General features: G+C 43.4%; 1 protein-coding gene across 1 annotated transcript in view; it reads left to right on the plus strand.

Annotated features, from left to right (window-relative positions):
- Positions 1-16,390, plus strand: part of Poc5 (POC5 centriolar protein) — a gene marked incomplete in the record, with an annotated part of 29,637 nt that overhangs the window by 7,873 nt on the left and 5,374 nt on the right. Inside the window, 7 exon segments of the mRNA NM_001025647.1 lie at positions 398-475; positions 2,901-3,091; positions 5,172-5,348; positions 8,345-8,449; positions 9,181-9,360; positions 10,467-10,620; positions 11,965-12,242. Coding sequence (NP_001020818.1) covers positions 398-475; positions 2,901-3,091; positions 5,172-5,348; positions 8,345-8,449; positions 9,181-9,360; positions 10,467-10,620; positions 11,965-12,242 — 1,163 coding nt within the window.

Raw genomic sequence — 16,390 nt, forward strand, 5'->3', positions numbered from 1 at the left:
TGCCTGCACAGCCATGTTTGCAGCAATGTCACCGTAGCGCCCGTTAGTGGAGGGAAGGTGGTACTTGACCATGAAACACAGCATGCTGTTGTTTGCAGAAAAATTAACGGAACCTGGGAATCATCAGGTTAAGCAAACCAAACCAGGCTTAGAAAGACAAATATTGCACGTTTTTCCACATGTGTGGATTTTTTTAAATTTATTTAAGACATAAGAGTAGAAGGGGTACTGTTTAAATAGAAGAGGACCAGAGAAGCAGGGACAACAGAGTCAGGAAGGGTTGTGGATGTTATCTGCAAACATGAAAAAGTCCCAATGAAGCTATTGTCTTGTACAATATGTATACACATTTTCTTTTAAGTAGTTTAGTTTAATTTTAAAAATCTTTTTTTGGCAGGAAGTAACCCTTTAAGAGAAACTGCACTGGAAGTTGGAAAAGGATCTGATTTAAATATTTCAAGCCTTTCAAAATCAGGTAGGATGACTTTTCCTTAGTTTGTTTCTTTAATTACAGTGTATTAGCAAGAATAAGTCAGCATATTACTTAACCCGACTTTTAAAATGCTATTGTTGCTAGCTTAAGTGATATTTAAAATAATTTCCCAACATTCCAACATTGTGCAGCTAAGACCAGTTAATAATCACAGTGCATGGCATCCTTCACAATGCCTTTGGAAAGAAGATATTCATGAAGATTTAGAGAGATTTAGTTAGTTCAGCCGATTGCTAAGCCCTTCATAAACATAAACCAGTGTACTGCTCCCCAACTCTCAGGAATATATACCCACCAATATCTATGTCATCTATTTATACCACTTGATAAAATGTTCACTTTTAGCTGGAACTTATTTTAAAATGAATCATTATGACCGAATATAACAAAAGGAATGTATCTTTTTTACTATGAGAGAGCAAAGATAACTAATGAAAGCGAGGCCGCTGACCCGTCTACACTGTAGAAAGCGAGGCCGCTGACCCGTCTACACTGTAGAAAGCGAGGCCGCTGACCCGTCTACACTGTAGAAAGTGAGGCCGCTGACCCGTCTACACTGTAGAAAGTGAGGCCGCTGACCCGTCTACACTGTAGAAAGTGAGGCCGCTGACCCGTCTACACTGTAGAAAGCGAGGCCGCTGACCCGTCTACACTGTAGAAAGTGAGGCCGCTGACCCGTCTACACTGTAGAAAGTGAGGCCGCTGACCCGTCTACACTGTAGAAAGTGAGGCCGCTGACCCGTCTACACTGTAGAAAGTGAGGCCGCTAACCCGTCTACACTGTAACGCGTCTACACTGTAGAAAGTGAGGCCGCTGACCCGTCTACACTGTAGAAAGTGAGGCCGCTAACCCGTCTACACTGTAGAAAGCGAGGCCACTAACCCGTCTACACTGTAGAAAGTGAGGCCGCTAATCCGTCTACACTGTAGAAAGTGAGGCCACTAACCCGTCTACACTGTTGCAGTTGTGTTGAATCAGAACTGTACAGAGAGACTGGTGGTAAGGAGGGGCTTGGAAGCTTCCTAAAGCCAGCTTCAGCCTTTTTCCTTTGCATGGTATAAATGTAAACAGTAGAAATGGGGCGCCTTCCTTGCCTACAGTATAGCATTATTAACACAGCACCATCTAAGCCATTTTGTAAGAAGTGCCTGCCATCATGTTTCTTCTCCTCTAAGAATCTTGGGCAGTATTATTGCAGATGGTCTTTCCAGCCCTTAAGTCATATGGTTCTATTTTGTAAATAGTGAATATATATTTTTTCTTAACAATAAAACCACAGAGCCTGTGGGACGTGGTACAGTGAGCTTGTAACCCTACCAGTCAGGACCCTAAGACAAGAGGAGCCTGATGTAGACCAACCTGGACTACACTGGCCCTATCTCAGGAAGACAAAGAGCAGAGCCTTCTGCCTCTCTGCTTGGTAGGACCCAGTAAAGAGTGTGAGTGCACGTTGTGCCTCTGCCTTGCTCCGTGGGTTCTCTGACCATCCTCCGAACGTTAGGTGATAATCCCATGTATGGCCATCCCACACCCTATTATTGCGTAGCAGATATACAGTTTAGGGTATAATTTTGCTTCTTGCTAGTAGTTGTGGAAAGATTTGCTTTTACATAGCAAGTTCTGTAGTACTTCTGTTCTTGATTCATTCCTCAAGGACAAGAGACAAGCCGTCAGTCTTGGTTATTAGACCTTCATAGTTAGTGTGGGATCCATGGGAAGTGGTGACAGATGACGTCTAATTCCAGTGAATCTGTAGTGGGATATTGACTTTTCTACTTTATGTTTTTTAAAGATGGAGGCCAGTTGTCTTTCCGGCTCTGGCTCTCCCCGGCCTCACTGGGTAATGGCAAATGGTAGTTGTGTGTATGTGCACATGCACATAGATTGGTGGACAGATTTTACATCTACATGTTGGAGGCCAACAGGATCTAAAAACTAAGTAACTGGCCCCTTTATATTGTCAAATTCTAGCAATACCAGTACCAAGGTGGAAAATAAAGCAAAAGTGATCTGTAGACAACCGCCTCACTGTGGTCAATGAACCTTCCGAGCCTCAGTGTTCTCCTTATAGTTGAGAAAATACCTACCTCTTAGGCTAGCACATGTTGAGAGCTAACCCTTAAACATTTTTATTGCCAAAGCATAACAGGCATTGAGTTAATAGGAGTTGTTTGTGAAGGATGGATGAGGTCTAGGAGGCATCCCACGCCTGTCAACCCTCAATCGAAGGCAGCACTAATCTCAAAAATGCCCATGCTGAGGCATATACAGCTCAGGCATAATTTCTCTGTGTTTTCTCTCGGCCTCCGGTGTTGACAGATGTCTTGTAGCCTTTTGCATTACTCTGCCAGTTAGACGACTTCCCTCTGACCTGGCTGCTGTTTGATTGCTCTGTTTTTCTTCTAGGGTCACCCAGGAAGCCACCTCACCCAGTCATGGACTTTTTCGGCCCACATTTTTTAGGTGATTCTTCCTCACCAGCCTCTATCTCTACTCGGACAGATGCCCATGAAATAATTGTGGGTGATCATCTTGTCTCTGAGGAAAATTTTCAGAAGTTGGAGAATGTGCTTGACATCTGGAGCTCAGGTCTTAAGGTATGCAGCTGCTCAGTTGCAGTCAGACGCCTGAGCCAGTCTCTCTCTGCCTGCTTGCTGCTCCTTCCTTCCTTCCTTCCTTCCCTCCCTCCCTCCCTCCCTCCTTCCCTTCCTCCCTTCCTTCCTTCCTTCCTTCCCTCCCTTCTTCCCTCCCTTCCTTCCTCCCTCCCTCCCTCCCTTCCTCCCTCCCTTCCTCCCTCCCTTCCTCCCTTCCTTCCTTCCTTCCTCCTTCCTTCCTTCCTTCCTTCTTTCCTTCCTTCCTTTCTTAATGTTTTCTAGTAAACAAGAACCTAAACCTTTGGGATCCTGGGATGACCCACGCAGTGTCTTAGATGGATGTCTCTCAATCTTGAATGCGCATATGAACTGCCTCAGTGTCTTATTAAACACTGGGTTGGTACTCAGTAATTTTAGTGGGGCCTATGATTACATATTTGTTATACACATGGGTAATATTACAGTTTCTAAACCATACTTAGAGTGCAAGGTTTATGGAGTTGCTAGGATACTGTATGTCCCCCCACATCTTCCTGTGTTTTAAAGAGCATCCTGCATCCTGCTAACCTATGATGATGACTGACATTGTTTCAGTCCCTTCAGAGCCTAGTGAGGACAAGGGGTTTAGAGGGCTGGCCACACACCTGGATGGGAGGACCTTTTATGTTTAAAAATATATATTTTCCTGATATATTTCAATTTTATAGCAGCCAAAATATATGTCTGGTGAATCTTTGAAACTACTTTTGGCGATGTAAATAACCTGCCAATAATCAGCATTACAGAAATATCGCTATTAAAACACAGTGTTTTAAAATGATTTCTGCTAGTATTTTAATGGAACAGGCTGGAGAGATTGGTCAGTGATGAACTGTAAGAATGCCACTGTAGAAAATTGGAGTTCAATTCCCAGCACCATGTCAGTGGGTCACAACCTACCGGAACTCGAGATCTGGGCATCTTCTACCTCTTGTCTGGTGGGCACCTGTACTCATGTTCACACACCCAGACAGAGACTTACACACAATTAAAGTCAAATAGATATTTTAAAAGTAATATGATTTAACTATTCTAAAATCTGAGAAAATGAACTTTTCCAAAGCATATAGTTATACATTTATATCCGTGGAAAATTACGATCATGTGGATTCTGTGACATAGTTTCCTGTTACTTGAAACGTTAAACTCTGAAAATACCCTGACAGCAATTTCTACCATTGTCTCCTCGGTTTCATGGTGGGATAATCCTGTTGCAGGATTATGCAGCTGACCATCAACCTATTCTCTGTTGACTTAACTGTATTTGTTATTGAAGGGTTTTGTTGTTTTTAGATGACCAATGATTCCTTGGTCCTTTTACTCATGCCAGTCAATAGCATTAAAGGGCTCAGCACTTTGTTGGAAGACAACCATTGCAATAACTTGATTTGGAGGAAACCACAATGCCATGGTTTTAACTCCCAGCTCAACCTCTAAATCCGCCCATCCTCAGCTTAGCCCATACTTCTCTGTTTCTTCACCTGGTCCATCTTTGCTTATATACTTTTGAGAGTTTTAGTTTTTCTAATCTTATGTATGTGGATGTTTAGCCTCTGTATATGAAAGTGCATCATGTGCTTTCAGTGCCCAGGGAGGCCAGCAGAGGTTGTCAGGTCTCTTAGACTGCACTGCAGATGGCTCGCCACCATATGGGCGCTAGGATTGCACCCAGGTCCTCTGGAAGAGCAGTGCTCTTAACTGCTGAGCTGTCTCTCCAGAAACACCTAATCTACTTTAGGATGGACATGTGAGTCTATGGCTACCCAAAGGAATTTTGTGAGTGAGCCAGATTTTATTTTTTAATGCCATAAGATTTCAAAGTAACATAAAATGGGGAGAAAAAAAAAAAAAACTAAATCCCCAGGGAAAGCGATGAACTGTGAGAACATAGCTGTTGAACTTGCAAATATCATTTATTCATGCGTTGGGATTTTTTTTAAATAGCCCTGTGTTGACCTGATCTTCTTGATGTTTCTTATTTTCAGTTTAATTTTAATAGCGGTGTGAAAGAACAAATTACTTATTTTCGCTGTCTTCTTTTCAGACGAACATTTTATCTGAACTAAGTAAGTGGAGACTTAATTTTATTGACTGGCACCGAATGGAGATGAAAAAGGAAAGGGAAAAGCACGCGGTGACAGTGAAGCAGCTGTCAAGCCAGATTGCTGACTTGAAGGAGCTGCAGAAAGCCTTCGAGATTTCCATCGGAAGAAAGGATGAGGTCCTCTTTTCTATGCCTGCCTTTGAGTGAGACTAGCAGATGTCCTGTGGGAATATAATCCTGAAATTATAATCCTGAGAACTGATGATTCTCCTAGAAGACAGAGAGAAATGCTTCAGAGGAACTAACGCACAGCCCTAGGTTTATTCCTAATAGACGCGAGTGTAATAGGGGTTTACCTTCCCTCAGACTCCGACATTTCCTGGTGCTTTAGGAGCCCGCTCAAAGTAGACATAGTAGATTCTTCTTCCCTTGTACCTGTCTTAACATCAAGGAGCTAGCGTCACCTATGTTCTTAACCGTCCTTGTGGATGACAGTAAGCATTTCAAACCCTACCAGTTCAAACTGGTCTGAGGCTTTGTGCCTCCTGATCTCACACCTTAAGCAAAACAGTAGGCAGTGAATCTGCGCCCTGCTGACTCCCGTTTGTTTATGGATGAGGGTGAGCTCGATTTCACATAAGGCCTCAGGAAAGAGCAGCACACAAGTGTTTAATGACTCAGATAAAAGGGTTGTTGTTGCTTGACTTTTTGAGATAGAGTCTCACTGTGTAGCCCAAGCTGGCCTCTAACTTATGTAGCCCAGGCTAACCTTTCAACAGGAAGTCCTCCTGACAGCCTCCCAACTTCTGGGATTGCAGTCATAAATAATCCATACAGGCAAGATCATGGTTTTTGAATGTACACTGTTCTTGCTCTTTACTGGTGTAGTATAAAATCAGACACTCTGTGTGCCTTGTTTTATTGAAACTGTCATTTTTCTATTATCTTCAAGTGTTCTAATTTTCCTGATCTTGGAATGTCACACAAATGAGTGTTGCTTGTGCTGTACTGAGGAGAGTGAGTAAAACAGCAGCCCACATCTCCTTCCATTCTAAGATATGGGATGGAGCCAGCCACTTGGAATGACGCCCTTCTCTGTTTTGAAAAGGCAAACAAGGCTGGCGTGGCATGCCTATAATCTTTGTCATTTAAGAGGTGGAGGTAAGAAGGTTCACAGGTTCGAGGCCAGCTGAGGACGCAGCAAGAGTCTTGTCTCAAAGGGAAAACAACAAACTAGGAAGAAGCGTCTTGTACTGAGTGCAGTGGCTTACTGAGTGCAGTGGTTTACTGAGTGCAGTGGCTTACTGAGTGCAGTGGCTTACTGAGTGCAGTGGTTTACTGAGTGCAGTGGCTTACTGAGTGCAGTGGTTTACTGAGTGCAGTGGCTTACTGAGTGCAGTGGTTTACTGAGTGCAGTGGTTTACTGAGTGCAGTGGCTTACTGAGTGCAGTGGCTTACTGAGTGCAGTGGTTTACTGAGTGCAGTGGTTTACTGAGTGCAGTGGTTTACTGAGTGCAGTGGCTTACTGAGTGCAGTGGTTTACTGAGTGCAGTGGTTTACTGAGTGCAGTGGCTTACTGAGTGCAGTGGTTTACTGAGTGCAGTGGCTTACTGAGTGCAGTGGCTTACTGAGTGCAGTGGTTTACTGAGTGCAGTGGCTTACTGAGTGCAGTGGCTTACTGAGTGCAGTGGTTTACTGAGTGCAGTGGTTTACTGAGTGCAGTGGTTTACTGAGTGCAGTGGCTTACTGAGTGCAGTGGCTTACTGAGTGCAGTGGCTTACTGAGTGCAGTGGCTTACTGAGTGCAGTGGCTTACTGAGTGCAGTGGCTTACTGAGTGCAGTGGCTTACTGAGTGCAGTGGCTTACTGAGTGCAGTGGCTTACTGAGTGCAGTGGTTTACTGAGTGCAGTGGTTTACTGAGTGCAGTGGTTTACTGAGTGCAGTGGCTTACTGAGTGCAGTGGCTTACTGAGTGCAGTGGCTTACTGAGTGCAGTGGCTTACTGAGTGCAGTGGTTTACTGAGTGCAGTGGCTTACTGAGTGCAGTGGCTTACTGAGTGCAGTGGCTTACTGAGTGCAGTGGTTTACTGAGTGCAGTGGCTTACTGAGTGCAGTGGCTTACTGAGTGCAGTGGCTTACTGAGTGCAGTGGTTTACTGAGTGCAGTGGCTTACTGAGTGCAGTGGCTTACTGAGTGCAGTGGCTTACTGAGTGCAGTGGCTTACTGAGTGCAGTGGTTTACTGAGTGCAGTGGCTTACTGAGTGCAGTGGTTTACTGAGTGCAGTGGCTTACTGAGTGCAGTGGCTTACTGAGTGCAGTGGCTTACTGAGTGCAGTGGTTTACTAAGGCCTGTTCAGTGTGCTTCATTCCACGTGCGTATTACAGTTACTCGGTCTTTAGAAAGAGATTCTCTTATGAATTAAATGTGTTTTTAAGAATAGCAATAATGTCATTCAAGAAAAATCATTAAAACAGAACTACAGCTCTTATAAATTTGTTAAACCACAGAATAATTAAATACTGAGAAACTTCTATATCCAAGGTAGTAACAAGGACTAGAAAAACATTTCAAACCAGGCCCCTTTCATAAGGCAAATAAGTAAAGACTTTCTGTATATGTAACAAAACTTAAAAGTTTTGTTATCAAGCACAGTTATCTTCCTGAGTTAAATGTTAATAACTATCTTAATTTTCATGCATGTAAACTTTACTGGGGAGTAACAAGATATACACACATGAAGATTTCTTTCCTGTTCCCCATCATTCATTGATACTTGTCACATTCACGTGGGAAGCAAGGTCTTCCTCATAGTCTGTACTGAGCATGGTGGGGTAGGCCTGCAAGGACTACTCAGGACTCTGAGGTAGGAGGAGGATCACAAGTTTGAGTCTAGACCAAGCTACATAGTGAGACAGTGTTTCCAAGAGGGGTGGGGGGGCTAGAAAGGGAGGGGGAGAGGGAAGGAAGGAAAGAGAAAGGTTTATTGATGAATAGATATCTATTCTCTGTAGCATTTTTACATGAGAAAATCACTTTCTGAACATGAGTAGACTGAGCCGGCAGACACCATCTAGTTTAAGAAAATGAAACACCAATCGCAGGCTATGTGCCCTTTTCACAGTCCCTTGCTGCTATCAGAGTTCTACAGTAACTGGGTTAATTACTGCTTCCAGGTGATTTCCAGCTTGTCTCGTGCCATCGGCAAGCAGAAGGAAAGGATAGAGTTAATGAAAAGCTTCTTCCGCTGGAGAATCGGCCATGTCAAATCCAGACAGGAAGTAAGTATGAGAAAGATAACTACTCTCAGATATCAGATTTTCAGGTGATGTACGAGAACACTTGTCCAACTCAAAGATTTGTTTTTTAATGAGTCAATATAAATTAGGTCATAATATCTTCTGGTTTCAAAGGAATTTGGTTTTGGTACAGTTTAGAAAAATATCTCTCAGATTGTACTGACATAGGACATATATATCATGACAGAAAAGCCTTTTGCTGCTTCATAGTGGTTTAATAAGGATTGTACCTAACTTATAAAAACCCTGGTATTGGAACTCTTTAACAAACGACCTTGGAAACAGTTATTTGGAAAAAAATTTGTATCTTAAACAGGTCATTTGCTTCCTATGTTATGTCCACTTCTGACACATCCAAGGGCAGCAGTGTGTGTGTGATGAGTGTTCTCAGCCACACGTGGGGACCACTTGAGCCCAGTATAAGCCAAGCCTGAGCAACATAGCAAGAGGCTGGCTCAGAAAGAAGTGCCGCTGATGGTAAATCCTACGCACAGCCTCTTCACAAGCAGGCAGTACCCGTCTGCACCTACACATGCGGGCGCTGTTTGTTGTAGACGTAGGGTGGCGCCACCTGTAGGCACTGATTTGCAATAAGGGCTCAACCTCTCCTCTAGCCTCTCCTCAGCAGAGCTAGTGGACTTACTGCCATGTTGTTTCTGTTACACTGCCCTGGTAGTGGTTCTGAGGTTGTTCTGAATGTTGCGTTTGTTCAGAGTTATGAGGGGAAACTGGCTGACCAGTACTTTGAGAGAACTTTGCTGAAGAAAGTCTGGAAGGGCTGGCGCTCCGTGGTACAGAGGCAGTGGAAAGATGTGGTGGAACGGGCGTGCCAAGCGAGGGCTGAAGAAGTGTGTGTGCAGATCTCCAACGATTATGAAGCCAAACTTGCTATGGTAAGCTACTTTTTGAATTTTCTAATTTGCATAATTAAATGTATAAGCTCACTATTAGCTTGGCTATGACTTTTAGTGTTTATATATAGCCAAGAGCAAAAAATACAGATATTTATCGTTATTAATTTAAATAAGCTATGCTCTTATATAAGTTTGATATAACATAAATGTATGTAAATTGAATTATTTTCCTCTCATTTTCAATAATAAAACTGTCATTGTTTCCATAGGGGATTATTTAGATCATGAAGGGAGACATTTGGAATGCAAAGGCCTCTTGAAATAATATTAGAAGGAAAAAATTCTTATAGTGCTAAATAGTACTGAAATAAATTTTAGAGAGCTAAAGAGATGTCTCAGTCAGCAAACTGCTTTCCTTATGAGCATGAGAACCCAGTTCAATTCTCAGAGTCTACTGTTTGACAAAGCTGGGCTCAGTGCTGTGCTCTTGTAAGCCCAGTGCTGGGGAGGCAGAGACAGGAGGCTCCTGGGCCTCCCTTCAGCCAGCCTGGCAGTCAGTGAGTCCTTTAGTGGTGAGAGGCCTGTCTCAAAGCAAAGCGGACAGCAACTGAAGAAAATGCCGGAATTTGACCTCTGGCCTCCACATGCATAAACACATACAAAAATGAATAAATATAATATATAATTTCTGCAATTCAAAATTGCATACAGAAAAGATGAAGTTTTTTCTAGGTGAAGTTTTACCAAAATTCACTATGTACTTTAAATTTTAATAGCATTTACTTTTCAAAAATTCTATTAATTTTACACTAGCTTTTTCCTCTCAAAGGAATGTGGGTCATGTGTGACTTGTGTAAATACATTTTATTAAATGTCTTATATAAATGGTGTATAGTTTTTAAAATGTGACAGTTTTGCTGGGCATCGTAGCACGGGTCTCTAATCTGAGCACTTGGGAGGCAGGCAGATGATGCTCATCTACACAGCAAGGCGGAGCCAGCCTGAGCCACAGAGGACCCTGTCTCTAAAACATCTAAATGGGTAGATGACTAGCAAAGTGTAACCTTAGTCTGTTTTTGACACAATAATAATATCTCCGTGTTTCAATCCCTCCACCTCCACACATACTTTTTGTAATTCTTTAGTTATCTTTAGCTTTGGAAAATGCAAAAGCTGAGATTCAAAGAATGCATCAAGAAAAAGACCATTTCGAAGACTCCATGAAGAAAGCATTCATGAGGGGAGTGTGTGCATTAAATCTGGAAGCCATGACCATATTTCAGAACAAAAATGACGCAGGTGAGTGATGCGTGGAAGGTTCTCTGCTTAGTTTCAACAAGAATTCGAGGGGATATCAGTGGCTGGTTGGGTCTGTGCGGCTAATTCTGTGCAGTGGGGTGTCTTGTCCCTGCCTAGCTCAAAGTGTACCTTGAGAGTTACTTGAGAGGTCATTGTTCTTGTGCTCTAGAGCTGACGGTAGCTCTGAGACATGACGTTTCAGTTAGTTTTAGACATAGTAGGAAAGTGAGAAAAGGGTCTCCCAGTTAAAGAGAGAAGAACCAGTGAACTTAATAGCTACCTGAACAGAAACTTCATAAGGGAACCTGTATCAGCAAGAGTTGTCTGTTTACACCTGACCTTTTCAAAACGTTTGTAAGTCATGGATATGCAGGGTTGCTTTTTGCCAAAAACACATTAAACCTGTGAGTGTGTATGGTGCGTATTGCGCGTGTGTAGTTTTCAAATTGTAAGTGGTGTTTTATGTAGAGTAGTTGCTGTCACCAGAGTTGGAAGGATCTTGAAGAAACTGTAAGTATTGTTGGACTTTAACAAGGTAACAGTCGCTGAGGATAATATGCAGACAGCTGACAACCACACGACTGATGGAAAGAAAACAGAGAAGGTCTTAAATGCAATGTCTCCTTCAGGATCTAGAACACCTCCCAGCATTTTCAAACTCAGAGGGTCCAGGTGAAACTAGCCGAATTCTAGTTCTGAGGTGGGGGTGGGGTGTCAAAAACTTGTCCTACCTTTTGGAAGGTGACTGTATCCACTCCCTAAATCCAGGGGAGGTCCCTTTGTGAGAAAGTATCCCTGCAGTTAGTTAAGTGGGCAGATGATTTGGTTCATAATTTGTGTCTTCATGGAAGAACTCATTTCTCTGACTTATGACTTGCTAAAATGTCAAAAATGAGAACAACCTGTTTGTGTCAAAACAGAAGAAATGACATGGGGAAATTGTTGCAAATCTCTAGTTGGGGCATTTGTCAGGATGGCTGTGAGGAGCAGGGAAAGCTGGATAGGCCCTCGCTTTGGGCAACCATGATGTTCCAGCAGTAGTTGTGTTCCCATGACAGTACACGCTCGGTGGGCTCCAGCCGAGCGCACATTTGAGCCTTACCTTTACATACGAGCAGACCACTGTTAGCTTTCCCATGTTGGAGCTTTGAGCTCCTCTGAAGTCAATAATGGTTGATGCTAACATCAACCAGATTATGATGCTGATGCTATGAGGTGAGCAGTGAACCTCCAAAATGGCCAGTGTCTGCATTTCATTAGAGCTATATTTTAGACATTAGGCTTTTCCTTGTTTGGACGGTAATAGTTTGCGCTACTGTTAATTGAATGGATTGTGATTTGTAGGGATAGACTTCACAAATAATAAAAAGGAAGAGAGTGGCCCTGGTGGTCCAGGAAGAGAACCTTCTGCTCACTTGGATACTTCTTCGTCCACAATGCCATCAGCAGTTCCGTTACAGCTGCTGCCGTCTGCAACATTAGCAGCAGGAGTAGCCAGCGCCACTGCCATTCCCTCCACTGCTTCCCTGACCTCTGCCGGAGCTACATCTGCCTCTTCCGGTCACGTTCCCATCTCTGTTCTCAGTGCCGGATCTGCAGCCACGGCTGCCCCAGAAGACACGGTCAGTACAGTGGGAAAGGCTTCCAGAGCATGTGTGTCATGGGGGTGGGGGTGGGGCTCTGTATCCCTGTTTGTTCATTGTGTGTGGTAATAAGGACCAGACCCTGTCAGGCCCTCATCTCCCCAAGCTGTAAGTGAAGTGTGGAGGGAAGGCAGTGCCCACCCCAGGTGAGCTAGCACCCACCAGCAACTGCATCTCTGTTAGGTGTTCATTTTAACCCACAGTCGAAATCGGGGGAGGGAAAGTCTTTCTCCATAAGGGAGGAGGGTTGAACAGGGGTGGAGAGTATGTGTGAAACTGTAAATGTGAAGTAATTAGTGAAGCTGTTGACAGCCCATCATGGCCGTGACTGAGAGGGAAGAGTACCAGCAGCTATCCACACCCTTATCAGACTAAACTCTGCAGCCTCTTCCCTGCCCAGTGCTGCTCTCACACAGAGTGGGAGTTTTAAAGCTCCTGAGGCAAGTGTCTCCCTCCTCTCCGTGATTCTAGCCAGTGACGTAGCATAAAAGATGGCAGGAGGGATTTTAGTGCGCTCTCAACTTTGCAGCCGTTCTCAGCATCAGCTCCTAGTGTTGGGTTACAGGGTGGACAGTAGCGTTCAGTTTTGTTGAGCTTCGTGCACCTTGTGGCAGGTCATGGCCAGGTGCTAGCTCTGGAGAGCTCTTCCTAAGGGACAGGAACAGAGAGTTGGCCAGACCGCTGATGAGGTTTAGCCTTCTAGCTCACTTGAATTGCTTCCTTTTAGAGCTACTAATTTTAGAGAAAAGTATGTTGAGATCTGCTGCTTGCCTTGTTTGCTCTGGCCTGAAGTTAGAGTACATGGCACATGTGCAGAGAGGAAGAGAAATCTCAATGTGTGGAAGAGTTTTGACTTAGAAATAAGACTAAAATTCAACCCTGACATATGTTCAGCTGTGTTTATTTTCCATGATTATGCATTCTGAAGTGCAGTCCTATGTAGATTATCTCATTTAAATAAACACAGTCGAGTTTATTTAAATTCCTCACTTGCCATTCATGTTGCATCTCTAGATAACATACGCAGAGCTAGACTTTTTAGAATCTCCTTAAACTAGGACTACCTCAGAGTCCGCATTTATACCTGAGCCTACACTTGAGCGGGCACATGGGTAAGCTTGGCTGCCCTATGTTGCTCAGAGATGATTCTGAAGGCTTCAAAACATAAAAAGCATAGTGTTGTGTAGACAACCTTTCATTTGTGCGCGCACACACACACACACACACACACACACACACTCCCCACACGTAACTCCAGTTGTCGTGATATCTGTGGGCATTTGTGTTCAGTCCTTTGTTCATATGTGTACATGTGATACTAAGGAACAGAACCAGTCAAGCTCTCGTCTCCTTAGCACAGTCAGTGGACTTGGAGAACATAGAGGAAAGTCAGAATGAACACAGTCAAAGCTCGTAGGCTCTCACAGCGTGCACAGGTCTGCAGCAGGTCCTTAGCATGCATGCTTTGGGCTCCAGCTTAGTGGGTTTGTCTATTTTGGCTTTGGGGGGGGGTTGTTTTGTTTGTTTTGGGTTTTTATTTTGTTTTGTTTTGTTTTCTTTTGGTGGTTGGTTGGTTGGTTGGTTGGTTGGTTGGTTGGTTGGTTGGTTGGTTGGTTGGTTTGGTTTTTCAAGACAAGATTTCTCTGTAGCCCTGGCTGTCCTGGAACGAGCTCTGTGGAGCAGGCCGTTTCCTGCGGGTGAGAACAAGTGGGTCTCTGACTCTTGTGCCTTCTCTTGGGCTCTTTTCCTTCTGTTTGTTTTGTTTAATTCTTTTGTGTTGTTTTTTTAAATCTTGCTATACTTTATTATCTGCTATAAGCCTGTTGTTTTTCTAATGAGAGAAAGGAAGTGGATCTGGGTGGGAGGGAATGTCAGGAGGAACTAGGGGGAGTAGACGGAAGGGAAACTGTAATCAGGATATGGTATGTGAGAACAAAATTTATTTTCAGTAAAAGGAGAAAAAAAGAGTTGTATGTGTGTGTTCTCCTTGGATCCACCCACAGAAAGCACTCAAGACAGAAAGTGACTAAAACATTAGTTTATAGTGAAAACTGGAAAGTGATCCAAAGCCCCGTTACAGACGTTGACAGCTACAACACAGATGCACATTCAGTGCCTAAAGAACCTAGGGAAGACCCTCGGGTCACGTCAGCATAGTATAGGGTTTCTCCTTCAGGGGATTCAAATACTGGGCTCTCCTCAGATACGTCTTTTAGAAAGAAGCATAAGTCCAGCCTGTCTTAGCTGCACCCAGCCCACCACACAGATTCTGTTCAAGTCACAGGACAGGACAGTAGGGGGTACTGTAGGCTTCCGAGTCTGGAAGTGTAATTGGAGGGACACGCTCTTGGGTGGTAACAGTTCCAAACTGTTTACTGGAGTTCTCCATCCAACTCCTCCTACCAGCAGAAGAGAAAGCGGAAACTAGTATGACGTCCTTGGTACTGTTTCCCATTTATAAATGAGGAAACTGAGGCTTACAGAGGGGACCCTGGACCGCAGCTGGTCCTCTCTGACACTAGGAGGAACAGTCAGTGACCACATGCTCAAAAGAGCCTGTTCTCAACAGACTCTAGGCTAGATAGATGTGGTTATAAAGAAATCACATAAGAATAAAAAAATAACTTTTTGAAGTTCTAAAAGAAGACTTGAGCTAATGTAAAAATATATACTGATCCACAGATGAAAGACTCATTTAAGCATCAGCTCTTCTGCCTCTAAATCTAGTGAAATTCTAATATAGATCTCCAGAGGGCCGTTTCCCTCATAAAACTTGTGAAACAGATTCCAAACTTAAGAAATCTGAGGACAGTTAAGACAATTCTGAATATCAGGTGATATGTGAATTACTTTATTAATAAATGTATTTCTTTGTTTGCAAAAAAAAAAAAAAAAAAAAGAAATCACATTTCTACTGTAAGCCTTCCTCAGTTGCTTTTTTATTTTCCAAACTAGCAAAATGTTCAACACTATCTTCTAGTTCTGTTTTCTCCCTGCAGCAATCTTTTCTAATAATTTTATATAAATTCTTTCCAAAATATCCTCATGCATTTTTGATACAGCTCTTTTTTCACCATTTAAGCTATTTGGGTTACATATGTATTGTTCTGTAAGTGTATATAGTATATGTGTTGGGGGGATACTCCATGTGTGATCTGCTGGAGCTGTAGCGTTTGGAAGCCACTTAATAGAGCGCTGGGAACAAACTCGGGTCCTCTGGAAGATGGAGAAGTGCTCTAAACGGGGCCATCTCTCCAGCCTCTAGCTGCTGTACACACAGTGCAGTCAGCAAGTGACAAACCATTGCAGACAACTCTTGCAAACATGCAAACATGGCAGTGATACCTTAAACTTGTGTGACTGCAGATGGAGTCTTTACAGTGTCTTTAGCAGAAGGCCTATTTTCATCACACGGGAGGTGTCCTAAAGCGGTTCCCAGATGGCTTGGTGTTTCTCATTCCAGACTTTTCTGTTTTTTCTTGCATTCCCTCTGTCTCCAAGTGAGATGAGCTGCTGTGGAGCTGGTGTGTTTAACACCTTCCAGGGTAACCGGGCAGCCATAAAGTTAGTTGGACTGCAGTTTTCTGCACTTGGCTTCCCCCCCAGTGCTAATTCCCCTTGGCACTGGACTTACAGGTGCTTGTATGCCACCTGAGTTGGTTGCTGGAATTCAAACCCCGTTCCTCTGAAGACCGGTATACATGTACTTACCCACTGAGCTATATTTGCAGCCCTGTAAACATCTTAACATTTATAAGATCCATAAAGTTCTCTATGTTTTCAGCAATAGCCTCCAAGCCTCCCCAGGCTGTTAGCTGTTTCTCCCAGCACCTTTTCCTGAGTTGTGTGTTGCTGTCATCGTATGTCTGTTCATCTAAAACAGCATCTGTTGATTTCCACCTATGGACGAAGGATTCAACCTTTGACATAGTCTTAGCCTTCTGCTGACCCCTCTGCCCTTCTTCCTGTGTGTTAATGTTTACATACAGCTGTCCCAGCTTTACATTAAATCAGTGGTTGAGACACCTGTGTGAACATAACTACGCCTTGTGTAGACATGACATCTCCTAGCATGGTTTCATTCCTAGAATTAATTGTCTCATTTCTGCCTTTGCTTAGATTCTTAT

Source organism: Rattus norvegicus, chromosome 2, assembly GCF_021556685.1.
Source record: "Rattus norvegicus strain SHRSP/BbbUtx chromosome 2, alternate assembly SHRSP_T2T, whole genome shotgun sequence".
Taxonomy (NCBI): Eukaryota; Metazoa; Chordata; class Mammalia; order Rodentia; family Muridae; genus Rattus; species Rattus norvegicus.